This window comes from Phyllostomus hastatus, unplaced genomic scaffold (assembly GCF_019186645.2).
Source record: "Phyllostomus hastatus isolate PE091 unplaced genomic scaffold, TTU_PhHast_1.1 phas_contig_148, whole genome shotgun sequence".
Lineage (NCBI taxonomy): Eukaryota > Metazoa > Chordata > Mammalia > Chiroptera > Phyllostomidae > Phyllostomus > Phyllostomus hastatus.
The window spans coordinates 21358415-21386381 of NW_025333607.1; the positions used below are offsets into that span (position 1 = coordinate 21358415).

Here is a 27967-nt window from a genome sequence, read left to right on the forward strand (position 1 = left end):
TATGAAGTGTGACCGGTTTGACCACTTTTCCCTTTGGTCTGCAATATCCTTCTCTTTGAAGTAATTAGCAACATTCTGTCCTTTGTTGTCTGTAAAAGGTAATCACCTGCAGCGAACCTGTGCATAGTAAATGAGGACCATCCTCAATGTAATGTCCCCAGAAAAGCAAAAAAAGCCTGTCCAGACAGGGACTGGAGGCCTCTGGCCCTCTTGCCCTCTCTCTGTCTCTCTCAGAGAGTGGCCATGCTGTCCCTTTTTCTCCACAGGACTTTCGTTGTCCTTGTGTATTTGTTCACGAGCAGCCACAACACACAGGGATCCTGCCGACCACAATCCACCACAGTGTATTAAGGGTTTCCAAAAAAGCGGTGCTTTTCAATGGACAAGAAGGTACAGAGGCTGGAGTGGGGTCCAGACACATGGGTTGGTGCTCACAGACCCGAAGGACTGAGGCTGGGTGAGGACACATACAGGACAAGGGACAGTTACAGGGACGTGGACTCGGAGTTATTCCCACTCCGTCTCTGGGTGAAGAAAGAACCTCGGCCATTTCTAGAATTGTTTAATTTAAAAATTAGTGTTTTGTGTCACTTTTGGAGCAGGTGTGTTAATATCACTGAGGCATATTGTGCAAGGACAATGGGGAAAGGAAGTTGGAAGAGATTGGGAAATTTTCAACAGAAATTTACAGATCTTGCAAAACTCTCTGAAATTTGATATTAAGTGAACCCAACAAACTAGTTTCCTGGCAGTGCCCTGAAATTCAGGCTCACACTAACAACCGCTCATGAGGCAGACTCACACCCCACGGAGCACGGCTGGGATATTCATGTTAATACATCGTCTGGGGATGCCCAACATGCTCCTGTCCCTGGCCAGTGTCATTGTCACCTTGTGGGCCTCCTGGGCTCATGCACAAGGTAAGCTGGACACAGAGCTGCACACTCAGCTCCCTCCAACCTGCAACGTCTTGTCATTCCTACTTGCTTGTGTCTCTGGGTTTAATGAATTTATTCATAGGAATACTATGTATTGTGACTTCACAACAGAGAACAACTTACAGGAAGATTATCATATGCTCATCCAGGGAAAATAAAATAAATTATGACTAACTTTATTTCCTACATTTCACAGCAAAAGGACTCTCAAAAGCCCTTACAGAGATTATTTGAATGGGTTCATTCAACTTTAGCAAGCCTCTGGGAACAGTGGAATTCTCATCATCTTACCTATGGTGAATGTCTTATAGAATCATATGTGAAAACTCATTACATCATCATTCAAATAAATGCAATTTACAATTTCTATTATACCTTAAAAAACCTATAAAAGTAATTGGCATTGCAATCAATTTAATATTGCAACAAAACTGACAGCTGGGAAAAACAAATATTTATTTCAACAAAAAGTAAAATGTACTCTTAATTTCCAATAGAATTACAATAAATTTTTATTACACTTCTGAGTTCTCTGGTAACTATTGAGTAAATCACTAAATTCTTTTCATAGCATTATCTCTATTCTTCACTGATTTGTTCTCATTTTTATAGCAAAATATTGTCTGTATTATCTCTAATATGGAATCCAGATATTAAGAAATTATATCTTATAACAACATAATTGGTAGTTTCTTTACATTCATTTCATTAGAAAGCAATTTATTTTGTGTTTTAGTTCAAGTAGCATTTATTGCATGTATAGAAACTTTAAGATTTTATTGACAAAATTATGTTTTTCTCCTTCCTCTACCGTCTTCCTAAATCCTCCATGATTATATCTTTTCAAAGTCTTTTACTTTCCTTTAAAACCAAATACGTTCCTGAGTTCCTGTCAGTAAAACCCCTAACGTGCCTCAGGACCGTTCATGCCACCGTCTAGAAATAGACTGTGAATCTCTCAGTTGTATCCCTTCGTCTGCGAGAGGGATTCATTCAAATAGTTTGCTGCCTGCTGGGCTTTGCCTGCTTTTTCAGCTGCTATTGGAGCAATTTCCTTCTCTACCACCTTCTCCCCACCCCCCCAAAAAAAAACAACCATGCAACCAAGCCTCTATCCCATGTAACACAATTTCTGTTAGTGACTGTTTCTCAGTGACCTTTGCACTCCACACCCTGTAGCAGGCTGGGTTGCAGCCCTGTTTTCCAGGAGAAAGGAATCTCGGCTGAGGGGAGAGACAATCTGAGAAACACCTTTGTGTGTCTTGTGGGCGGGGCTCAGTCCTCTCCCTCCAGAACAGGAGTAGTGAGGCCCAGACTCCTCAGACCTCAGAGTGCAGCTGTGCGCAGAGGTCAGCTCTGCAAAGAGGTCCCTGAGCTACCCCAGGTCGCCACCGTGGGCCCCAATCCAACCAGACTGGTGTGTGCCCACTGGTGGACACGGGCCACAGACTCATGGACGGGGACCGTGTGAAGACATTAGCGTGACGCCCATGGACACACCGAGGAGAGAGGCACCAGCCCTGCTGATGCCTTCATTCTGGACTGTTACTGTCTAGAGCTGTGAAAAGAACCAATGTCTGCGGTTAAAGCCGCCATCCCGTGGTGCTGTGTACGGCAGCCGTAGTGAGCGCGTGCAACGACACATACACATTTTCCTAAGTGGACAGTGCTAATCAGACACCGTGTTTCCAGTTCCCACTCCAGAATGTTTCTGTGCCTACATACATGTTTTCAGGGGACACTCATCAGAACTCAGTAATTCTACCTTGGTGGTAGTGGCGTTGCTGATGTTTTCCACTTGATGAGCATTTTATATTCAAATTCTCTTCACGGCTTCATTGAAAGTGTCCCACTGAGTCATATGCACACGTATCCGTATACGAAACTGAGCTCACACGTATGTGTCACAGAAATCGTTGCCTGGACTGGGCCCAGATTTCCGAGGGCCTGCGTGCAGGAGACACAGGAGGACGCAGAGCAGGAAGTGACCCGAGGACTAGGGACAGTCCTACCGTCCCCGCAGAGGGGACACCTCAGCTCTGGCAGGGTTACTGGGTTCAGCCCCTGGCATCCTCCCCCTCAGCATTTGCATTTTCCCGTGTGACCAATTTTAATCTTGGAAATACTTCTGAGGGACTTGAACCTTAAACATCGCAACGTCCTCCAGTCCCTTCGAACTCTTCATACAGATGGTCCCTATTCTCCAACCAGGAACACAAGCAGATAAAGTGGGATCAACAGAACAATAAATGTACCCGCGGGATTATGCAGATTGAGAAGAATCATGCATTCAGGTGGCATGCCATTGTTTTTTTCTGCAGGGAGAACTTGTGACTTTCCAGAAATAAAGCACGGGAGCATTTATGAGGAGCACAGATACAAGCAGACCTTCCCCGTCGCCGCGGGGAGGTACTTCTACTACTCCTGCGACCGCAGCTTTGCGTCTCCTTCGCAGTCGCTCTGGACTCGAATAACCTGCACGGAGGACGGCTGGTCGCCAACACCCAGGTGTCTCAGTGCGTAAACAGGCAGACCGCCTGGAAAATCCTGGTCCACAGGATTTTCTCAGCACATTCCGCCAGGGGGGCAAGACGGGGAGGGGCGGCTGGGAGGGACCCCGGGGTGCAGACAATGACAAAGCCAGGGGCCAGAGGGGCCAGCAAAGGTGTGATCCGTTTTTCTTCAGGCACAGAATCAGCAAAAAGTAAGATACACGCTTGGTGGAATATCTCCAGGGTTTGTTTTTTTTTTCATTTCAAATATTGGTGATCGGTAATTACAACTGCTTATATTGAATTTAAACACCCTGACTTGGTAAGTGTAGGAACACAGATTTTTCTCAGCACAGTTCCGTTTTTACGTGTAATGCTTGTTCAAAATGAGCTGCTCTTTTGGATATTCAGAAAGCGCTTTTGTAAAGCTTTTATTTTTATTTATATTTGTTGTCTTTAGTTTTTATATTTTTTACTGTTTTTCCATTACAGTTGCTCTAGTTCTTCCCCCCATTACTCTCCCTGCCTGGCCCATCCCCCCACTTCCTCAGGCTCTCCCCACCCTGTCCTCTGTGTCCCCGGTCCTTTGTACCAGTTTCTTCACTACACCCTCCCCTTCCCGCCTCCATTACCCCCTCCCCCTTCCCCTCTCCTCACTCACTGTCAGATTGTTCCTTATTTCTATGCCTCTGGTTCTATTTTGCTCATTTGTTTTTTTTGTTCATCTTTTAAGTAGATTTTACTATTTTCCTTTTGTGTTTTTCAGTAGTCGCATCTTTGCGAGTTACATCTGCCTTACTTTCTCAGCGAGGTCAGAGACACGAAGAAAGCAGAATTAGGAGAGGGAAGAACTAAAGAGGCAGGTAGACAAAGGAAATGAGAGTCCTCTCCTCCTCCTCCAGGAAGCAACTTGGTCAGTCAAATGAGAAAAAAACGCAATCACTCTCTTGATATCTGAAGGAATTTCACAAATGGAAAAATGATTTCATACCTAAGCAATGATTAATGACATTACATATTAGTGGTAACGTGCATGAACTCATTTTTTAAGACAGTAATTTTGGCACTTTATTTGTGTGTGAAGTTTGCAAAACGTGACACCTTTCTCAGTGTGAAATGCATAGAAATCATCTCTTGGGCTTTCAGGACAGTGCTTCTTCCCTTGGGTGGAACGTGGTCGGTCTGCATCTTCAGGACAAACCCATCAGGAAGGCGACACGGTGCCAGTTGTCTGTGATGAGGGCTACAGCCTCCCCCTTAATCAGAGCAGCATCACGTGTGGAGAAAGGGGCTGGTCCACGCCCCCGACGTGCAGTCGTACCGGCAAGTAAAATGCTGTCCTCCAGGGTCCTGTCTTCTTTTTTAGTTTATAGAGAAGTGGCTGTAGTTTCAGGGTTCCAATTCTGTCTAAGCAGATGTGCCAATCTCTGGATAATAATCACTGGGAAATTATTTTGCCTCCTCCCACAAATTAAATGTAGGAAAAATTAGAGAACGCTCATGAGGAACACAGTGAAAATGGTTGCAAGGCACTTACATGTTTCAGCAACATGAACTGACAGTGTACAATGAAATTATGCAAAATCGGTTGAGGTACCATGACAATAAAATTAAATTTTATACAGAGTGATAGTTGAAATATCACAGTTGTGAAATCACCTGGCCTGCAAACAAATCTACTTGACAATGACCAAATTAAATGCATACCATTAAAAACTAGCACAAAAATATCGATAATATCCACACTGTCAGAACTCTACCTGTGAAATCTCTGTTTCCAGGATATGTTTTATAATATGGAAAAACACTTCATTAAGGAACCATATGGAAACTGGGCGTATACTGGAGGGAAAGCAGAGTTGGAGTTCCTTATGCTTTTGCCTGAACACAAAACAGTAGCTACATTGGAAGAAGGGAACCCAGAGAGTCGGCTCCCTGAAGCGCAGGGAGCACCTCCGGAGATCAGTCCCCATCGTTGTGTGTCTTCCCACTCTAGCGGGAAATTTGGTTGTCATTTATCATCTAATCAACATTCGTTATATTGTCATTACGTCATGTTTATTGTGCACTTCTTTGCATAATTTTTTAAACTATATTTTGTAGAGAGAGGGGAAAGGAGGGAGAACAAGAGGGAGAGAGACATGGACGTGGGAGAGCAACGCCTACAGGTTGTCTCCAACCAGGGACAGAACAGGCCATGCAAGCAGGTGCCCTGACCCGGAATCGAACCGCTAACCTTTTGCACTGCGGGATGACGGCCAACCAACAGAGCCACATCAGTCAGGGCCATTTGCAGTCTTATAATTGCTTATATAACTTGTCCGGGAGCTGTAGTTGGACTCAGGAGAGGGAGTGCAGGAAGTCGTGCTTCCAATCCATCCTTCCAAACCAGGAAGTTAACCTTCTGCCAATTTGTTTCTTAAAATTGTGCAAGGAGGGTTTTTTTATGCAAATGAAAATGAAATGCCTAGAGCCCAAAGGATACTGCAGCATGATCGGTGAGAGCACAAGGAACCTTCCGTGGCCATGAACTATGTCTGCCCAGTGCTGTCATTACGTAAACAGTGCTGCACCGGAATAGGACGCAGCACACATCTGTCCTTCTGGTTCACACGAGCTCCACCGAGACATCCATGGGAAACTGCAAAGCATTGTGCTTCTCACTCTGCCTGATTAGATTGTCTCCATCGAATCCTTTCCTCAGACTCACACAAGACTTCATATTATACATTGTACTCCATTTTTACATTCCTCTGTTTTCCATACAATGGATTTGTCTCTTAATAAATCAAGTAATATCTGTAGGTTCTAGAAGAAAATGTGGGCGCCCTCCAACCATCGACAATGGGGACATCACCACATTCCCATCAGCCATCTACGCTCCAGGAGACTCAGTGCAGTACAAATGCCAGGCCTACTATAAACTTCAGGGAAACAGGATCCTAACATGTCGTGACGGAGAGTGGTCAGAACCACCCAAATGTTTAGGTAAGTGCGTTGCCGTTCCCATGGGTCCTGGGAAATCTGTGTAGAGAGTGTGATGTTCTGCTCTTTATACCAGAACTTTCATGGGTTACCACTATTCTGATGAATGCTTGACTCTCTCATAGTGATGCGTGAGTGAATAACATATGACAAATTCTTAAGCAGGAAGACCAACAAAGATTCTTTTATGGAAACTCTACACATGATAACTGGTATTATGAACTTTGATTTAACGTTTAGTTATCACACAGAGTACCTCATGTTTACATCATGAATTGTTTGAAATGACTTACATCTACAGGATGGCTTTTCAATGAATCATATTGAAAAAGGTTCTGAGAATGAGTTCCTGGATCAGTGTAGAAGATTCTACATGACAGTGTAAACTTCTCTACTGAGAATTTGTATACCACTTAATGTTTTACATTTCTTGTTTTTACCTTTAGAGGCATGTGTAACATCAGAAGAAATGATGGGAAAGCATAACATACAGTTGAGATGGAGACAGGACAAAAAACTTTATTTGGAATCAGACGATACTGTTGAGTTCACCTGCCGACCTGGGTATCGTGCAAAGTCACCACCTTCCGCATTCCGGGTAACGTGTCGGGCAGGAAAACTGACGTATCCCACTTGTGAATGAAACGATGGTTATGTTGCAGTCTGAAAATTGAAATACACGTATTCATTTAGAGTATTTTATATTAATCCAATTCTCTATTTTTCAAGTGTATTATATCTCATTTCTCTTCATAATCAGAATTTATGTTGATACCATTATAATGTGAAAGACCAATGAATCACTCTGAAAGGGATCTCATTAAAATGTGGCAAACCACCATGCTGTGTGTTCTGTTCATCAAACATCTGTGGTGAGAAATCAGAAGCCACCCCTTTATGGCCCACTTGCACCCAACCACTCCAGTAACTTTCCCAACACTTTGTCTGGAACTTCTGAGGCCATTTGAGACTCTTGTTGCAGAGGAAAACAATGGGAAATGGGAAAAAATGCTTGTCTCTATCTTCAAAATGTAATCACTTCACAAACACATAAAAACCAAACTATGTCACACCTGTGTTGGCAAGAATATCTCTGCGGCTATTACTGTCCTAGCGAAACACTCACCAGAGATGGTGACAGGCGTGATCTTCTGCAGCCTGTCCCCCCAGGGCACGCAAGCTCTCAGACACGCCACACGGAGCAGGCGGGCTCCAATTCAGGGCATGACTGCGCGCAGTGGCACACGCCCTGATGAAAACGCAGCATCAGTATGCACACATTCACATGTTTTTATGACATGCTGTGAACCATGACCACGTGTTTACAGAGCAGAGACCAGCAGGACATGCAATGACACACTTACCACACCTCTGTTGGAGGTAGAGACAACGGGGGTAGGAGTTGGGGTTCAGTCCCGTATTCCCCCCAGTCTTCTGTATTGAACATGTATCATCTTCGAACAACAAAATATGTTCATTTAGAGTAAATACGCACAAAAATATTCTAGGTGTTCGATGCTGTGACACTTCCGCACGGTGACAGACAGACAATCCGTATTCTCAGTCAAGATCCTGAGGATTAAAAACGCTCCATTTTGCTCTCTTTCAAGACTGTTCTGGCCATTTCTACGCGAAGTTTTGATTCGTGCTGACCATTATTTTTGGTCAAATAAGAGAACTTTACTTGGGTCATATTTAAAGCATAATGAATTAGGGAGAATTGACATCTTAATGATAGTAAGGCTTCCCATCTGTAAATGTCATGGACTTTTTCTTTGTCTTTAACTTTTTTTCAGTAATGTTTTACAATTTCCAGTGTAAAGAGCTTATGAATATTTTGTCCAATTTGTTTCTCAATATTTTAGGATTTTTAAAAAGAATCTTTATAAATGATAATGTTCTTTTTAATTTTTAATTTTCTAATTCTTTTTCTCTAATGTAAAAGAACTACTTTTGTGTATTAGTTCTAGGAGCCCTATTTTTGTGGAAATCTTAAATTTTTCTAAATTATAAAATTGTATTTTACTCTTTGCTTAAAAGTGTCATTCCTTCTTTTCAGGTAACTCTCTTGAGTTTTATTGATCTAATATTACCATAACCACTCAATTTTCACACAGTAGTTCATACAATGTTTATATTTTTCTACGTTTTGCATTCAGCATGTGCTTTCACATCTAAATTATTTCTTTGGAAAACATTCTTATCCACCTCTACTTAATCTTGTTTTTCATTGACCTAGTTAATTTTAATTTAATATCAGTAACTAATATTGATGGATTTACTTACACCATTTACCAAGCACTTCTAATCTGTCCCAGCTACTTGTTTATATTCTTTGAAATCCTTCCCTGCATTATTCTACATTAGTCTCATGCTTTTAGCATGTCATTTTATATCATTTTTTGGTTATTATTTATCATTTTAGTAGATTATCTAGGTCTTGTATATACATCTTTCACCTATCACAGACCCAACAGATAATGTATTTTTTGCTACTTCATGTAAAATGTCAGAACCTTGCCAACGTATATTTTCTTTTATATTGTTTTTCTTACACATTGGCTTTAAACCCTACATTGTGTTTTAACAGATTTAAGGATAGAAATATATATCGTCTTCATTCACATTTTGTTCTTTGTTAGAAACATATACCTCTATTCTTAAACTCCGTAAGTCTTTACAAATCGTATGTATCTTTCCTGTAGAGTCTTTAACTTATATTTCACAGTCATTTTAAAGTGACATTGTTCTTACTCATTTTAGCATATTGCTTGTCTTTAGGTTTGTATTTTTGATAGCCTTTCTCCTGAATACAGCTCATATTTTCTACTTCTTTGCATGTGTACTCATGTGTTACATGAGTAGTCCCACCAGTCCGTGGGGTGGATGCGCTTCTTTGTCCAACAACCCCTCCGCCCGCTCTCGCCTCGCTCCCTCTCCAGACGACTTTTCCAGACCTTCTCTGGTCTTTTCAGACCCTTAACTTCCCTCCCCACATATCCTTCCTCATTCTCAACAAATGCCTTTTCCCTTCACAGAGGAGGGAAGAAGCTGTAAGTCATGAATCACCTGGTTTCGGACCCAGTCCCAGTCCCTCCTCCCACCACAAATGGTCTTTCTCTACTTCCACCTTGAGTCCCATTTCTATTCCACTCCATCAGAACCATCTGTGATGCATTTGCAACACCCTCTGTATCTTCCACCTGTCCTCCCTGACCCCTCCCACTTCCTGTGAAGATGCTCAGTGTTCCCCTGCTTTATGCAAAAAGACCTCCTTCATCACTGTCCCCCCACCAGGCTGCCTACCTCTGTCCCTCCACCCTGATACTTAGTGACAAACTCAGGACACCAGGGTCTCTTTTTCTTTGTGCCTTATATTTTTATTCCTCAACCTGCTCCAGCCTCAATTGCCAGGTGATGATGCTGTTCCTTCAAAGGTGATGGGGAATATGGGCAGTCTCACCTGGACCAGCTCCACCTCCTTGTCAGGTCCCTCAGTGACATTGCCGGCTTCCCTACCACCAGTCACTAAACCACGGAGCCTCTCAGAGCTCCGAGGGAGGCCTGCTTCTAACCTGTGTGCTACCTTTGTTCTGATAGACATCTCCCAACCGACGACTCCGAATTATGCTCTGCGCTCTGTTCCTTTTTATCAGTTTTCTAATTTAAAAAGAAATTTAAATTTCAGTTTCCATTCAATATTATTTTGTGCTAGCTGCAAACGTACAGCATAGTGGTTAGACAATCGTACATTTTACAAAGTGTGCCCCGATATTTCCAGCACCCACCTGGCACTGTCTGGGTGGTCATCACAATACCATTGACTATGTTTCCCACTCTGCACTTTACTTCCCCGTGACTATTTTGTAACTTCCAACCTGTACTTCGGAATCACTTCAACTTTTTCACCCAGGCCCCAGCCAGCGCTCTCCTCTGATTGCCCGGCTTATATGGCTGCCACAGCTTGGGTTCCCAGAGAAGCGGGCTATCAGATGGAAATCTGCAGCCAAGAGGGTGTTTGGGGACTACTTTTCGGATCCACCCCAGTGGGAGGGAAATAAGGGGGCAGGATGGACAAGCTGAACTGCAAATGAGTTTCTAACGGTGGTGTCGGCTAACTTTATGGAGAGCTCCGAAGCTGGGACGGCCCTTTAGAGTTAGTCTAAGCTGGCGCGAGGGGCCTTCTCTTTAAAACTGCTGCTGACCACTCACCCATACGGGCCCCCCTGAAGTAGGTAGTACCCCCGAGGGAGCTGATCATTTTGAACTCCCAGCCACTGCGGGAGGAAGTTGTTTCTGAAAGAAATCTTGGTGATGCATCACAGCATCAACCATGAGAATCAACTGCTCCCTTCATCTTGTTGCTTGGCAACTACATTTTTGACTCAAACATCTGCATCTTCTCACCATTCGGTCACAGTGCTTCCTCCTCCACTGCATCCTGTCCCGCCGAGACGGCCCCCTGTCCACTAGGTCAAGCCAGAGACCAAGCGGGCCTCCTGAAGGCTTTTCCCTGGCTCCCTGGCTCCTACTCCGTGTCTAATCCATCACCTTCCTGATGACTTCACGTCCTAAATCTCTCTTCCTTCCAGCTCCTGGGTGCCGGCTCTGCGCCACCCCCGGTGTGAGTGACCACCGGAGCTGGTTCAGATGAGGACGTCACTGTCCCAAGTTCTCTTCCATGGCCTCTGTCAGATCAGTCTCCTGTTATTACAGTCACCGTTTCTCTTCACAAAGCACTCCAGCGTCTCATTCAACCAGTGACTGTCAACAAGTCTCTTCTTCACTGAAGAAAACATTCTAATACAAGGCAGAGTTTCTTATCATTAGGGTATTTGTGTTTTTTAAATATTGACTTGAAGATTGAATTAAAAATAATGGGAGTAAATGGACAATAGAAGACAATAATTTTGATGCGTCGATCAACAATATGACAGAAGACAATGCCTTGGCTGGCGTAGCTCAGTGGATTGAGCACGGGCTGGGAACCAAAGTGTCGCAGGTTCGATTCCCAGTCAGGGCACATGCCTGGGTTGCAGGCCATGACCCCCAGCAACCCCACATTGATGTTTCTCTCTCTCTCCTTCTTCCTCCCTTCCCTCTCTAAAAATATATAAATAAAATCTTTAAAAAAACAATATAACAGAAGACAAACTACAAATCCAAAGACTTGTTTTAGTTTTTATTTCCAGGTGAAGAAAATGTTCATCATAAATGATATAGATTTGAACCTGCAGGTAAGTGAAAACTGAAAGGTTTCTAGTCCAGTATTTTTCTCCTAAAAATTATGTTTCTCAAGGGATTTCATGATGTGTTGACATACAATTCTTCTTTCTGCCACTCAGTTTATGTCCTTAAGGCTTCTTGATGATAAAACCGTGAACTGGATGGGGGTGGTGGAGGACAGGGGAAAAAGAGAGAGAAAGTTTTGAAATAAGCATCATTTCTGTTTATATTTATTACAGTATTAGCCCTTTGATATTTCATAGAATTAGTTGTTATTTTTGACTAGGTACTTCTAAAGCATAAAACCACACTTGAAAAAATTAGGCCACCAATTCCTTTTAATAAGCTTAATATCATTTACTACATTAACACTGTTTTTTATTCCACATTTCTAAGTTATTTACTTACTTTTCTCTTAAAAATTAGAAATCCAAGATGCACTAAAACAGTTAAATGACATATAACATTTTTCTCTTTTGAGTTTTACCACAATTAAAACTAAAACTTTTACACACATTATTTTATTGTATTATTTTAATATTTTTTAAAAAAACAGGTGATTTTACATTTGTCAAGAAGTTGAAAATACATTTTTTACTTTTTCATATAAGAAAACTCTGGTAAGTGATGTTAAATTTGCATGTAGAAATTTGTTCCTGATAATAAATACCATAATTTTAATTATTTTTATGGACTTCTGGCCAAGGTAGAGACATAAGTAGACACACTGTGCCTCCTTGCACAACCAGCATAAGGACAATAACAATTTAGAAACAAAATAGCAAGCAGAACTGACAGAAAAATCAAATTGTATGGAAGTCCAATAACCAAGGAGTTAAAATAGACACATTCATCCCGACCCATAGGAGGGGTGGATTCAGGCAGACAGGCAGAGAGGAGTCATGGCAAAAAAGGTGGTGGAAGAGAATGTAGAGAATCTCATGGGAATTTCAGGGGAGAGTGGGAAGGGTTTATAGGGACAAATATAAAGGACACATGAACAAAAACTAGGGGTGATGGAAATGGGAGGGAGGTGGGGAGCGATGGGTGGTGGGCTGGGATGGGAGCAAAGGACAGAAAACTGTACTTGAACAATGATTAAAATAAAATTTAAAAGAAAAAAAATTGGTGGCACTGGGCACGCAAGATGGAAGTAGGGGGACCCAGCGAGGTGGCTACTATGAAGCAGGCCACTGCGCACAAGGCAGCCCGGGCAGTCCCACATTTGCAAGCAGATGACCAGGCAAAACTGTGGAGCAAGATGGACCCCACAGCCCAGGGTCCCAGTGGCGGGAAATAGAACCTCGGGGCACGAATTGAAAACACCTGTGGGGTTAGAGGCACAGAGAGAGACTCCCAACCTCACAGGAGAGTGCATTGGAGAGAGCCACGGGGTCCTAGAACATACACAAGCCCACCCACCTGGGAATCAGTACCAGAAGGGCCCAGTTTGCTTGGGGAAAGGGGCAGAGGGGACTGAAATCTGACAGAGAGCTGAGCAAACACCATTGTTCCCTCTCGGACACCGCCCCCACATACCGCATCACAACCCAGCGACTGGGTTGCCCCACCCAGAAGAACACCTAGGGCTCCGCCCCTCATATGTAACAGGTGAGACAAGACAAAAAAAAATGGCCCGAATGGAAGAACAGATCAAACCTCCAGAACAAATACAACTAAGCGACCAAGAGATAGACAACCTATCACATGCACAGTTCCAAGCACTGGTGATCAGGATGCTCACAAAATTGGTTGAATTTGGATGCAAATTAGATGAAAAAATGAGGCTATGCTAAGTGAAATGAAGGAAAATGCACAGGGAAACAATAGTGATGGGAAGAAAACTGGGACTCAAATCAATGGAGTGGACCTGAAGGAAGAAAGAAACAACCAAACAGAAAAGAAGGAAAAAACAAGAATTCTAAGAAATGAGGAGATGCTTAGGAACCTCCAGGACATCTTTAAACGTTCCAGCATCCGAATTATAGGGGTACCAGAAGGGGAAGAGGAAGAGCAACAAGTGGAAAAGTTATCTGAACAAATAATAAGGGAGAACTTCCCCAGTTTGACAAAGGAGATAGACTTCCAGGAAGTCCAGGAAGCTCAAAGAGTCCCAAAGAAGTTGGACCCGACGAGGAATACACCAAAGCACATCATAATTACATTAGCCAAGATTAAAATGAAAGAGAGAATCCTGGAAACAGCAAGAGATAAGGAGACAGTCACCTACAAAGGAGTTCCCATCAGACTGTCAGCTGATTTCTCAAAAGAGATCTTGCAGGCAAGAAGGGGCTGGAAGGAAGTATTCCAAGTCATGAAAGGCAAGGACCTGCATCCCAGATTGCTCTATCCAGCAAAGCTTTCATTTAGAATGGAAGGGCAGATAAAGTGCTTGTCACATAAGGTCAAGTGAAAGGAGTTCATCATCGCCAAGCCCTTATTATATGAAATGTTAAAGGAACTTATCTATGAAAAAGAAGATAAAAATATGTACAGTAAAATGACAGCAAACTCACAATTATTAATAACCACACCTAAAACAAAAACAAAAAAAACTAAGCAAACAGCTAGAACAGGAACAGAACCACAGAAATGGAGATCACATAGAGGGTTAGCAACAGGGGAGTGGGAGGAGAAGAGAGGGGGAAGGGTACAGAGAATAAGTAGCATAGATGGTAGGTAGAAAATAGACAGGGGGAGGACAAGAATAGTATGGGAAATGTGGAAGCTAAAGGACTTATGACACATGGACATGAACTAAAGGGGGGGAATGTGGGTGGGAGAGGGTGTGCAGGGTGGGGGGGAATGAAGGGGGAAATGGGACAAATGGAATAGCATAATCAATAAAATGTATTTTAAAATAAAATAAATAAATTAATAACTATTGCACATACAAATCGATTTATTTATCAAATTGCCAAAGGGCATGTGTATCACAAGGCATACAGTGCTTTGAGTTCAGACAACTCAGAAAGCATGTTGAATTCATTCATACTTCTAGGAGCTTGCTTGCTTTTAAAAAAATTAAGGAAATTATTGTTTTCCTGTATAATGACCAAAAAGGGCAAGTGTCGCACAACCTAGTATTTCTGAAATTTACAACACGATGACTCCCCCGACGCACAGCACGCCCCAAACCAAGCCGTCGTTGTTACCTTTCTCTTAGGACGCATCTGGGATAGTGCAGCTGCCCTCTGTCACAGACCACTCTCAGCGCAGACTCCGACCCAGACGACTGGGGCAGGAAACTGCCTCCTCGGCACACAAACTCCACGTGCTCGCCATGGATAATCCACGGTCTGTTGTCGAAACTCCACTTCAGGAGCAAATTGTTAGATTGCATCTCAGTAAAAGATAGTCTGCAGGGCTCTGAAGAAGAAAAGGAGAGAGTTTATCTCGATACGTGTTGGTACTACCAGGAAGTACTGTGTTCACTCCTCACCATAACCTTAAAACCCCTGGGCATCAGCAGGCCAGGGAAGGTAGACAGTCACTGTTGACGTCAGAAGACCTGTTCAGTGCTCGCGGAAAACCCGCGCCATTTTCCTCTGTGCTCCTCCACCATGGGCCTCACTGATAGACGGTGGTGACTTGCCTCATCCTTCTAGATGGAGGTGGCCACGCCTACCTGTGTTTCTGCATCATGGTCATCTTCCTATTACAGCACCAGTCACTCTGAGTGCTAATCACTGACATCTTTATCCTGACCACAACGGCTCCCTGATCTGATCATCCCACAGCCCACCACCACCGACCTCATGGATGGCGTGTACCTAGCAAGGATTGGTTCGAGCCAGCTGGGCTACAATTATGTATGATCTAGAGCAGTAGTTCTCAACCTTTCTTTTTAATCTCATGGCACACATACACTGATTACTAAAATTCTGCAGCACACCACACTATGTACTATACATATTTTGCCAATCTGACAAAAACGTAAGTGTAATTTTGATTTGCTCACAATGATGGCTGTTTTTATGTTGGCTGTTGTCACTTTTTTATTTGACAACATAAGGGAAAAAAGGTGAGTGCCCCAGAATAAACAGTCAGGTATTGCGTGTTTTAGAAATTCATGTGGCACACTGGTTGAAAATCACCAAGGCAAGAATAGAAACTAGTGGTGAAATAAGCCTTCTAACAAAAAAATACAAATGCAAGATGTTAAGCATTATATTACTGTTGGAACAACTCAAAGAAAACAGAAAGTGGAAGAAGGTCATTTTGTCTTATTAAATAGAGACATAAAGAGTAGCACATACCTAAACAGGAGGGCGGTGCAGTCCACACTCCTTCTAAACAGTAGGACTCTTTAGACCCTTGTAGGAAATAGTACTGCAAACACCTGTATTCCACCAAGGAGCCGTTTTCATAGGGTTCGGATTTTGCATGAACAATGTCTCCATTTGCAATCAGTGGAGGAGATGCACATGTTCCTTTAGACTCTGCAAAAATACGCACAAGGAGATGCTATAATCAGTGTCCAGTGCTCTTGCAATTGCTACAGAAAGACAATGAAATATTTCATGGAGAATCATGTAGAAGCTGGTTCTCAAATAAGTTTTAGATATCAGGAGCATTTCTGCAATGACTTCATAGTATAAAATTGACTGTTGCTGTTAGAATCTCATATTATACTATTTAAATATACATTTAAAACTAGCCAAGACTTGACCATCTTGATTTCATTTTTGTCTTTCTACCTAGCTGAAAGTGAATGTATGCAATTCCCCCTGAAGCCACCCTTTATATATTCTCTTCCTTTTTCCTTCTCACAAGTCAGAGTTTTAGGTCCAAGGAGCACACGCAATCTGTCCCTTCACACCAAGCCCCTCCTGAGAGGACACTCCTCCCCTAGTCTGATGGCATTTATCCAACTTCTTGACTTCTCCCTTTATAATCGCGACTGATTGAAATTAAATGAGGTCAGCATAGTCTCCCTAATTAAGTGTTTGGGTTGACTGGAAATTGACCAGACCATTCCCGGTTTTATAGATCCGAAGGTGAAGGTGGCGAATTGCTTTGGGATCCAAGGGGCGACCTTGGCCCCTCGAGGACCTGTGGCAGGCACTGCTGTTTTACCTTTTCTCACGCATCGGGGGTACTCCACGTGCCCCCTGTCGCACTGCACGGACAATGCAGACAGCGGGGTGGATGGAGACAGGTCGAAGCCCTCCTTGCACACAAAATCGATCAGGTCTCCGTGTAAGACCTTCCCCGCGTACTTCCACTTCACCTCCATGTGGTTGCTCTCCATGTCCTCCTCGCTCACGGTGCACGGCTCTGCAAGACACGACGCTCCTTTCAGCCCTTCGCTCACCTGGCAGCTGCAAAAGTGATACAGTCCCAAAATAGAGACAAGGACAAGCACCGACAGCGACACTGGATATTCCACATTCATCACAGTTCGCCCTCCTCCAACACATACAGAATGGAACACTTACTTCTCATTACTATCAGATGGGCTTATACACTCCCTACCATCTTCATGATATCCTGAATTGTAATGACTGACTTTGTTTTTTAGAATTTAAAACAGTGTTTGCAGTACAGATGCCATGCAATACTATCTTAGTCTCAGGTGTACACCATAGTGATTAGACATTGATGTACCTTACCCAGTGACCACCTGCTAAGTCTAGTAACCATCTGACGCCATATGTAGTTATTGCAATATTATATTCCCTTGCTTTTGTGGTCTACAGAGCTAATATTTTTAATGGAATGACAATTTGAACTTACAGAGAACTTATCATTACTATCAGTAGAAGTCACAATGGCCCAAGTTAATTGCAACTGTAGTGACTGGTCACAACACTTTTAAATGTCACCCTGACTAGCAAAGTTATAAAATGAGGCAAAACTCTAAGCTGAAAAGGACAGGTGAAGGTTATTTTCTTAATGTTTTCTCAAAAGTGAGGCACTCATTTAGAAAGCTGCCCCAGTTCTCTGCTGGAAACATTACCACCAGCTACACCCCATCCCAACGCAAAATGTATTTACAGTCACTACAAATACATTTTTATTTGCTCAGCAAAGTATAAAAAAGGTGACCAACCATTCAAGCAAAGAAGTGGTAGCAAAGAAACCAATAATAATATGCCATACTAAAGAATGAAGTAGAGCCCTGGCTGGTGTGGCTCATGGACTGAGTGCCAGCCTGCACAGTGGAGGGTTGCAGGTTTGGTTCCAGGTCACGGCACGTGCCTGGCTATCGGGCCAGGTCCCTGACTGGGGGCATGTGAAAAGCAACACATTGTTGTTTCTCTCTTCCTCCCTCACTTCCCCTCCCTCTAAAAAATAAATAATGTTTTGAAGAGTGAATTAGATTGATTAGGGTCTCTCCAAATGACATCCTGAGTACCATGCAAGCAGAGACATTGAGTTCTACACTCGTAAGACATTTCAGAAAGGCAACCCAAAAAGTAGCTAGTCTCGAAAACATAAATACACTTAATACCACTGAAATGCACCCTTAAAAGTCATTAAAATAATAAACTTTTTTGTTCATCTTTTACCACAATTTTTAAAAGTAGTGAGTAAGAACAAATATAGTCCTAGACCCTAAGCTATTGGAGATTGTCTGCTTAGAGAAATGATAAGGGGAACCAGGTGACAAAACTTACACAAAATCATTATGTCCATGTACAAATCATTGTATGAAAATCACATAAAAATACGGACATAATGGTAAAAGAAAATAGACAAGTTCTAAGGGAAGTACGTTCTAGGGTCTGATGTGCAGTGTGGTGACCACAGTTCACAGCACTATTCACATACCTGACAGCTACCAAGTGAGTAGACATTAAACGCTCTCATCAGAAATAACAACAGTCCTGGCTGGTGTGGCTCAGTGCATTGAGCACTGGCTGGGGAACCAAAGGGTCGCTGGTTCCATTCCCAGTCAGGGCACATGCCGGAGTTCCAGGTCAAGTGTCCAGTGGGGGACACACAATGTGTGGACAAACCACACATTGATGTTTCTCTCCTTCTCTTTCTCCCTCCCTTCCCCTCTGTCTAAAATAAAATCTTAAAAAATAATAACAACCAAAAATGGGAATTAGGTGAATGTCAGCTCTGTAAAGTCACCTGACTGTGGTCCTTTCTCAAGGCTCTGTAAGTGCATCACATCCTCAGGCCGGTACCCCTCACTCTGACGCAAGGTTATACGTCAGTCGTCTCCGTAAAGCTGGGGAAAGCTTCTGAAGAACATTCGGTGCGTCTTACCTAAGCAAACAGGCGGGGCGGACCACTGGCCGTGCTGACACCGAGACCTTCCTTCCCCCTTCAGTAAGTAGTACTGGTGGCACTTGTACTCCACCGAGGAGCCCGCTGCGTAGCTCACCAGCAACCTGCCGACAACAGCCCCGTGTAGGATGTCAGGCGGAGGCTTACACGTCTCCCTGTTTGCTGAGACAAAAGGTTATTTGGAAACTCCTGTGACTGAGATGAAATAATACAGTTCCCCACACAACAGTGCACCAATGGTTGAACCATCTAATTTCGACACCTGCTTTCTAAATTCACGGGAAACCAGAAATGTGATTCTGCCCCTCCATTTTTCAAATGTCCTAAGCGAGACCGAGCAGCAAATGTCTTGCCTTAGATCGAGGATGAATATTTTCCACTTTTCTGGCTTGTGGAAGAACCATGATATACATATTCTTAGAATGTGTGGAAAGGTAAGCAGTGCCCTTTAACCCGATGATCGGGGGCGAGTCTAAATACGTCCCTGGTCATCACCCACGTTCATTTTCTCCTCAGTCTCCTTCGGCTCCACTGGCAGTCAACCCAGGGACCAAAATTTCTATCCCCTGTTCTCTTTCGAGTCTTCCGCTAACTCTGCTAACTTCTCCACCATCTCTAATAGCTTTTCTTTTATGCAGTAAATGCCCTTGGTGCACGTGCTCATGGAGGCCTCCCCGGGACCCGATGGAGAAACAAAAGGGAGAGCAGGAGGGGGCACCCAGGGGTGGTGGCGCACCCGGGTTGTGCCCTTCAGCACAACAGGAGACCAGGGACCCGTCTCAGGGGTCAGAGGCTCCGAAGGGCCAGGTGCATAAGCACGATCAGCAGGGCTGCCCCAGGGTCAGGAGCAGAGGGCTGGGTCCTAGCAGGGCTGTCCCGTCTGCAGCCCGCGGGCCACATGCAGCCTGGCATGGCTCTGAACGCGGCCCAACACAAAATCGTAAATTTACTTAGAACCTTTGTTTTTGCTCATCAGTGTTCGTTAGTGTTTGTGTATTTAGTGTGTGGCCCAAGGTAACTCTTCTTCTTCCAGTGTGGCCCAGAGACGCCAAAAGGTTGGACACCCAACGTAGGACACAACGGGAGAGGAAGCAGATCAAGGTCATGGCCAGTCCCTCCATCCTTCATGTCCTTGTTCACCTCCTTAATGAAGCCCAGCGACACTGACATGCTGTCATTTAAATCTCCTGGGCGGTGGTGTCAAACAGGGCAGATCAGAGCGTCAGGCCTAATGTACATTCAAAATTGTTGGGTTGTTGTTTTTGTAAGTTCCCCAGTCCCTTGCACTGGCTGCCATGCTGCCGATAGACACACACAGACAAACGGCAGATTCCAACTCCCCTCTGCTGCGGTCTCTTGCCCTTAGGGTGCGGGTGAAAGAAAAGGAACAGGAATTTTTACACGATCCTCTACATCCATGCCAATGCAGCACACATACCCACACACTCGGGGGGGCGTGTCCAGTTCCCACGGGTACAGGTGATTTCTTTCGGTCCACGGAGGTCGTAACCACTTTGGCAGCCGTACGCCACTGTGTCCCCACTGTAATACACCCCGGAGCGGAGGTTTGCCGCGCCGTTCTCCACCAGGGGCGGCTGCCCACAAGCTGCCTTCTCCGTCACTTCTGAAAAGGCACAATTTCCAGAGAAGGGACCCTTAGCGACACGGGGCGGCGTCATTGTGGGGAGGGCTGGGGGAGCTGTCGCTAACCAACGCATTTGGGAGGTTCCGTCCAGGTCCCGCTGTGACAGCGAATCTGGTCCGACCCCCGAATCTCGAAGTCCGGGTCGCACTCGATGCGCACGGCTTCTCCGTGGTGGTACGTGGCCGAGTAGGTCGGCATCTTGGAGTTGGGAGGCAGCGGTGGAGGAGGGCAGCGGCTCCTTCTCCCTGAGGGAGAAATACCCGCCTTTGCAGCCATCGGGTTACCAGAAGAAGCGATGCCTAAGATTTACTGGGCGCGCGCGCTGTGCGCAGCGCCACAGGAGCCAGGGCAGGGGCCCAGCCTCAGGCCTCCATCCCCAAGGTCGAGCCCCCCGCGGCCCACTGGTCCCCGGGAGCGGGAAGGGAGGCTGGCTTCGAACCCACAGAGCACAGCGCAGGGGATGGGATGGATGGATGTGCTGCGGATGCAAGATTTTACAGCATCAAGTCCTTCTTGCTGAGAGAAGCAAGCTGCCTCACCCCCCCCCATGAGCTTCTGGGGGGCCAGGGCGGAGGGACGGCTTCCCCCCCCCCCCACGCAGCCAGCAGGAGACTCACGCCCTCCGCTCAGCAGCCCGCAAAGCCCTGGGCGCCCCCAGCATCCCCGGGAGCGGGGAGGCCAGGTCTTCCCCAGTTGAGCCTCACAGGAGACCGCAGCCCCCCCAACACACCTGACCGCCGCTCTGGTAGACGCGGAGGCAGAGGAGCCGGCCGAGCTGTGGCCTGAGTCCTGAGCCCCGAGGCTGCCCAAGGACCCAAGGGTGCGCTGTAAGCTGCCAAGGTGGTGACGACGTGGCTTCGCCCCAACAGAAGCCTGTGAAACTGCACCCACAGTCTTGGCATTTCACACCCACAGTCTTGTCTGGCCCTACAGTAAGCTTCCTAAGTGGGGAATGGAGCACCTCCCACATTCCAGAGAAATGAAAACTCATAAAGCAAGCAAACCATTAGTTAAGTGAAGGATGTATTCTTGAGCCTGTGTCTCTCTGAATTAAAATCTGTCCTTAAATTTATAAAATACTGACTCTATTAATTTCCTACAGCTGCTGCGGCACATTACCACAATGCAGTGGCTTACAATGACAAGTTTACTTTTCAATAGTTCTAGAAACCAAAGTCCAGGCTCAGCCTCCAGGGGCTAAAAGTGGGTGTCAGGAGAGGCCTGTTCTTTCTGGGGGTTTTGGGGGAAGCTGTGCGTCTTGGCCCTTTGGAGCCTCTGAAGGTCACCTGCATCCCTGGCTCATGACCCCTCCCCCCTGTGACTCCAGCCTCTGGCTCCACTGTCCCTCTGCTCCGTCAGTGTGACGGTCTTGTGCAGGTAGGGCTGGGCGGGCGGGGAGGCACTATCCAGGCTACGACAGGGGGCCCTCCCTCTACCCGCCAATGACCAGAGGAAATGCAAGCACTCCTGGACACGCTGACCCATTTGGAGGGCCGGGGCCTTTCACGCCAGGAAGGGGGTGGCCAGGCAAGACAGGTCCCCGCAAGGCTGCCGGCTCGGGATAAACACGTCTAGTGCTTCCCTATCCGGACAATGGATTCATTACAACCAGGGGCGTAAACTTTATAAAGGAGCTTTCCTTTAAAAATGAGGTTAAACTGCATATCCGTTCTGCGATCTCATGCAAAACTTAAGATGTCTTTAGATTAACTGGATTAAAGATTTCTGAAAATAGCCCTGATGTAAAAGACAGTATTTATTTATTAAAAAACAGCACTGAGGAGAAGAATTCGATGCCATCAAAGACATTTTTTTCATGGAAGTAGAGCCGGTTAGCTCATGGTTTTCATAGAAGTGGAGCACAGCTGTGTGTGGTGCCGGGCGGGGCCTGGAGATACCGGGGGGGCCGCTACAGAAAGTACACGATTGTCTGACCACTCCTCCGTACCATTCAAATGCATGCAGAATAATATTAAATGTAAACAGTAACTGAAAATATAACTGGAACTTAAAAAAATAAAGTATAGAAGTATTTTATTTAAAAAAAGAGAAAAAAGACAGGATATTGTATTTGTATGCGTGAAATTTTAAACTTTACCTTCACATACAGGAGATTCGGGGTACCAGCCGAAGTTATAGCACTGAATTAGATCAGAGCCACTTAGGTAATAATTTTCGTTGCAGAAAAACTGAACTACATCTCCTTCTTCATAAGCTTGCTTGACAGGGTGAAAATAACTGTTTTCTATTGATCTTAAAGAAGGGCAGTTTAATTCTAAAAATACAAAAAGACAAATGAAAACACAAAGAAGTGTTATTTTTCCTGCTAGAATAGGATTCACCCACCACTTATATGTCATATCTGGAATAGAAATGTCAAAATTCACCATATTTTATTATATAAAATAAAAGCTTGTCAATTCATATATTTATTAAATATCATTAGGCCAATTTTAATTTAATTACTTGAGTAAAAGGATTTCTTTCCTATGAGACAGGTTTTAAGGATGAAAGCCTACTGTCAACATAATTAAAAGCAGCAGCAAAAAAAAAAAAAAGAATGAAATTGAACATAATTAGCGTCAGAACTTATACACACGGCTGCCCGAGAGGACACTTGCAGAGGGACAGTGAGCGTTGCAGACCAGAACCTACTGGCGCATTTCGGTGGGAGGGACCACCCAGATGAGTGACACTCGGCCTCCTCCGAGGTCCCGCCCCCGGCGGTGAAGTAGCCGGGGTCGCACTGGTACCGCACTCGGTCCTTCACGCGGAACCTCTTCTGCGCCGTGGAATAATTCCCGTGGTGCAAGTCCGGGGCCACGCATGTCTCTGACAGAAAGGACAGGCGTTTTTGTCATGGACTTCGTCACTGACCTCGGAATAGCAAAAACAAGTCTCCCGATGAATTGTCACTGAATCTTGAGAATATACGGCGGAATCCAGCCTTGGAGAAAATGGGGAGGAGTCCAAGGTCGCTTTGCCTCTCCGTTCCCCTTTTTCCTCACGCGCCTTGCACCCTAGCTGCACCCGAGTTCTCTGCTGGCAGTTCGAGTCTAGTGCGTTTGACCGAAAGCCAAGTTCAACAGAAGGCTCAGCAATTTTTGATCATGCACCGTTTGTGGATTTGTGTAATTTAAACAACTTACAGCACACTACCAAAGTGTGCTCATCTGCATTATTGCATCACTTTAAGTACATCTGAGATTAGTCTACAATATAAACCAATGGACGTTGTCTCGGTGTCTTCTCTGGAAGAGGAAATAGTAACTTGCAAGACACAGGTGTATGAAGGTATTTTCCTTTTATTCCACTTCAACTTTTTTAGATTTTATTTATTTATTTATTTTTACAGAGACGGGAAGGGAGAGAGAAAGAGAGGGAGAGAAACAGCAAAGCGTGAGATACATGGATCGATTGCCTCTCACGCACCCCCAACCCTGGGGACCTGGCCCCCAACCCAGGCACGTGCCCTGACTGGGGGTCCTACCAGCGACCTTTTGGCTCGCAGGCCGGCGCTCAGTCCGCTGAGCCACACCAGCCAGGGCTGCACTGCAACCTCTTTGTTATTAGTGTCAAATGAGAACAACTGGAGTAGGTGTGTTGTGGGAGTTGAGCACCTCACATAAAGGAGACATCTGGCATTTGAGAAAAACAATGGGATAACCCCCTACGCTTGCAGACAATATGAAAACCTGATTACGTTCAATAAAAACACCCATCCATACATGAAAATAGTAGCCACATAAGCTCTTCTCATCAGGTTCGGCAGATGATGGTTAAGCACTTACCCTGCTCCTTCCTACAGGCCGGCGGAGAAGACCACCCCTCGGCGAGACAGTGCACGACCTCTTCGTCCCGGCCCCCCGGGGTCTTGTACCCCGAGTTACAACGGTAACGCATGCCCTCCTGCACCGTGTACAGCAGTTTTGCCTCGGGGATGTGCCCGTGTGTCAGGTCAGGCTTCGTGCATTTCTCTACGGGAGAAAATTGTCCTTGGCTTAACTTGACGAGATTAAGCTTGTCTTCTCCTCACTCGCAAAATGGAGGCAGAAGTATGATGTTATTCTTGGAATTTTAAGGAGAAAAAATGTTCACGCTACCATCCTTGATTTCATTTAGTTTTGGAAATAACCTACATATTCTGCGTCAAATTTATTTAAAAACGGATTCAGTTTGACGGTATCATTCTTTAGCTCATACCCCCATTCCTCCCTCTGCCACGTCTACTTTTAGAACATAGGTTAATGGCAAATAAAAAGGGATCTTTTGGATTTACTTCCCACTCTTTGAAGCCCACGGTGTTTGAGGACTTCTAACATCATTAACGAAAGCGCGTTCCTACCTCCTGGATCTTTGAGTAACTCTGCACACGTCAGCCCTCGGCCGGTTTCGCGTTAGTCCTTAAAGGGACTCAATTGCATCTCTGTTCCTTGCAATGTGATGCTTACCAATTTCAGTAATTATTTCGATTTTCTTCACAGGGAATTATGAGCAAATTAAAAAATAATATTTTAAGGAAAACGTTATTTCAGAGTATGCCTTCATTTGGAGGGAAAAAGACAGTGGACCGGTCCTTCCGCTGTTACCTACCGAAAGGACTCACCCTCGTACTAGCCCCTTACGTGTATGGCCGGAGGGACTACAGAGAGGCAGGTGGGCGCGCGGCGGGGACTTACTGAAGCACCAGGGCTCCGGGGACCAGCCCTCGGCCGTGCACACCGTTTTCTCCTCTTGCTTCCCCGAGAGCGTGGTGTGGCCCGCCAAGCAGGAAAATGACACTTTTTGGTTTACGCTCATTGGAAAGTAGAAACTTTCAAAAGTATAGTAATATAAGGCGATCCTCCCATTTTTCACACGAGGAAGACCGCAGGGCTTCTCTGGAATGAGAAAAGAATCAAGCTGGAAGCCAAAGAACGGACCTGAGACCATGAACTCGGTGGCCCAGCAACAAGACGTGCACTTCAGAGCGTTTGCAGACACGGGGACTAGGACTTATTTCGAGGACCTCAGGTTTGAAGTAGCTCTGTGACCGTCCCTTCCCGTCGGACGTCAGCGGCAAGCAGCCCCGACCCCCGACACACGGGCAGATGGAAAGTGGGGGGGCCGCTGCCCACGGAGGAGAGCCCTAGCTCCATAAGGCAGCGCTTTCTACTAGAGGCATCACGCATGTCATTGGAGGGTTGCTAGAAGCCACATTATAAAAGGACAGTCAAAGTTAACTTCAATAATAGGCTTCATTTGCCCCTGTGTGTTAAAAATATGTCTCATTCTTTTTTTTTTTTTTTCCTGACTAAGTCTGTGTGGCTGTGAGTCTTGACAGAGAGAGCACAGCCCAGTGTGGGCCAGCCGCACCTCAACAGCCGTGAGTGGCCCCGGGCCAGCCGAGGTCAGGACAGGTGAAGCTCAGCTTCATGCACGTGAACCTGGGATCGGAGTGGGAACAGGAGGTCATGGTCTCTATCTTCAGGTGGCATATGTCTTTCGTTTGTGCAAAAGAAGACTTTAACCATGGAATAATTAGAACATGCTGGGATATTGCAGTGTTTTCATGGTATATCTAATAGGCAACCCTATCAGCTGGCTTTTCTATCCTGATTCAGACAGAAAAATAAAGCCAAAGGGAAACATTCATGGAAATGCTATCTTATTGTGCAATTAAATGTATAAAAACAGGATGTGTCCTAATGATTGCACTTACATAATTTTAATTGCAGGCCCTCTTTTTCATAGAAAATGTGTAGCAAACTATTCAACCGAAAGCAATGATAATGTGTTTGGATGTTTTATTTCGGCAAATTCCCTCCGGGGTTTACTTTAGAAAAGTCCCGACGCTGGGCTTTCCTCCTTGGCCCCCTCAGACTGTCCGACAGGGAATCACCTGGCGAGTTTCTTATCTCTGCAGCCTACTAACGCGTCCGCTCGCCACGGCACCTCCCCCACACTAACCTCACACTAGGCCACCGCCAGTAAAGATTGCCTACCGATACGGAGTCCACAGCGACTGGTTTGTCTCAGCAGTCCTCACTCACAGCTGCTGTCCCACGGGACTGTTAACAGAGCCCCTTCCCTCTCACGCGTGTCCTTGTTAGCAGGGTCCTCCTGCTAATCTCTATTTAGTGACTTCAATCAGTGAGTGAATCAGGATGAAAATCAGTTTCAAGAGCCAAAAACTTTTCTGCCCCTTTATGGCTCTTGCTTTTACACATTTCCCACATTCCACTCTCACTTTATGGACAGAGAACTAGCTTTCTCCAAGCTCTGCAGCGCTAGGAACGGATCACGATGTGGCGTGGTCGTGGAGGCAGCGTGCTGCGGCTGAGTGGCCGCCCTGTGAGGCTGAGCCCCTTTAAAATACTTGGATCTTGTCCTCCTGAGCCCTAAATCCTGGGGATGCCAAGGGTTTGGGGTCTTCTTCCGTCTTTCTAAGTTCTGTTGCTGTAAGAATAGTTCACTAGTTTTTTCCCAAAGGAACACAATTTATCTAAAAATTAGAACAAATTATATTTATGAGAAGTATGCTTTTTATAAAACTGATACAGAAAAATGAAAGCCTATATTAAAAGCTCAAGTTAAATGAATATTAGAATTTCCTTGGATAATTTTGAGAGAATAAAGAATATGAAAAATTAATTTTACCTTCTGCATAGAGTTCTCCTGAGATGATTAATATGATAATAAAAGCGAAGTCTTTTGACCTCATCTTCAATGGTGCGCTTAACAAAGATTTTTAACAATTTGAAAGCCCTAGGGACTCCTCATTAAGTACATAATACTTCTCTGCAAGAAAAAGTTAATTATTTACAACATCCATCTAAGTCTCTGGGAAACAAGTTCAGCCGAAATATTTTTAAGCAATACTGAAATAACGGAACTAAGTTCACTGACAGCACTTCTCACGCCAGAATCCAGCGAGACCGAGGTAACCCATACAGACAACGAGAGCAGCAGCACAAATGATTAACTCAGGGTAACAAACTGGGTAAACTTTCGCCTGGATCCCCTATGAGAACTCCAGAGTAAAGTTCACTGCTGACTTCTCTCTCTACCGCCTTTGATCAAATGGAAAGGAGAACTTCGGGACAGGAGATAATGAACAATGGTTAAAATACAGCGTTGTCTCAGTCACACTGATTTCAGAGGAAAATGACCTTGGTCATCTTAACGAGATCATCGCAACGAGAGAACAATGTTACTGACCATAACAGCTAATTCCAGAGACTTTGTGTTTGTTCAGTGGCAGGTGCGATGATATATCATCCGTGTCCTGGGTGCCCACCAGGCACCAAAGCCACGTTCACCTCTCGTGTAGAGAGAAGTGAAAAACTAGATGAAAATGGCCTCCCCTGGCAGTCTGATGTGTTCTGATGGGTTTTAATTTAAGCCACAAAATGATAATGCTGTCAGGCGAGAGCTAGCATAATTTCAATTCTGTA

General features: G+C 44.9%; 2 protein-coding genes across 3 annotated transcripts; one reads left to right on the forward strand and one right to left on the reverse strand.

Annotated features, from left to right (window-relative positions):
• The first annotated feature begins 772 nt into the window (after window positions 1-772).
• LOC123832422 (complement factor H-related protein 2-like) lies at window positions 773-7254 on the forward strand. Its single transcript, XM_045860078.1, has 5 exons — window positions 773-920; window positions 3260-3454; window positions 4577-4753; window positions 6236-6418; window positions 6862-7254. Exons 1-5 carry the CDS (start codon window positions 788-790, stop codon window positions 7056-7058), a joined length of 885 nt encoding a protein of 294 aa, XP_045716034.1. The 5' UTR covers window positions 773-787; the 3' UTR covers window positions 7059-7254.
• Window positions 7255-11576: 4322 nt separating this feature from the next.
• F13B (coagulation factor XIII B chain) lies at window positions 11577-27300 on the reverse strand. Of its 2 annotated transcripts, XM_045816652.1 has the most exons (12): window positions 27171-27300; window positions 25211-25411; window positions 24323-24508; window positions 23187-23363; window positions 22630-22806; window positions 20597-20776; window positions 20325-20510; window positions 18866-19048; window positions 16721-16921; window positions 15901-16083; window positions 14797-15010; window positions 11577-11798 (listed from the first exon to the last, which is right to left on the reverse strand). In XM_045816652.1, exons 1-12 carry the CDS (start codon window positions 27232-27234, stop codon window positions 11762-11764), a joined length of 1989 nt encoding a protein of 662 aa, XP_045672608.1. In that variant the 5' UTR covers window positions 27235-27300; the 3' UTR covers window positions 11577-11761. The 2 variants fall into 2 exon arrangements, with proteins under 2 accessions (XP_045672608.1, XP_045672617.1); XM_045816661.1 differs by lacking the exon at window positions 20597-20776.
• Between the last annotated feature and the right edge of the window lie 667 nt (window positions 27301-27967).

What these genes read in the sequence shown, in the direction of transcription:
- LOC123832422 (XM_045860078.1), top strand. Translation starts at nt 788, where the DNA reads ATGAGGCAGACTCACACCCCACGGAGCACGGCTGGGATATTCATGTTA. An exon ending in GCCAACACCCAGGTGTCTCA is followed by an intron (nt 3,455 to 4,576) that starts GTGCGTAAACAG and finishes TTGGGCTTTCAG; the next exon opens with GACAGTGCTTCTTCCCTTGG. An exon ending in AGAACCACCCAAATGTTTAG is followed by an intron (nt 6,419 to 6,861) that starts GTAAGTGCGTTG and finishes TTTTACCTTTAG; the next exon opens with AGGCATGTGTAACATCAGAA.
- F13B (XM_045816652.1), bottom strand. Translation starts at nt 27,234, where the DNA reads ATGAGGTCAAAAGACTTCGCTTTTATTATCATATTAATCATCTCAGGA. An exon ending in ACGCCCCCCCGAGTGTGTGG is followed by an intron (nt 19,049 to 20,324) that starts GTATGTGTGCTG and finishes CTTTTGTCTCAG; the next exon opens with CAAACAGGGAGACGTGTAAG. An exon ending in CCCCCGATGCGTGAGAAAAG is followed by an intron (nt 16,084 to 16,720) that starts GTAAAACAGCAG and finishes GTATTTTTGCAG; the next exon opens with AGTCTAAAGGAACATGTGCA.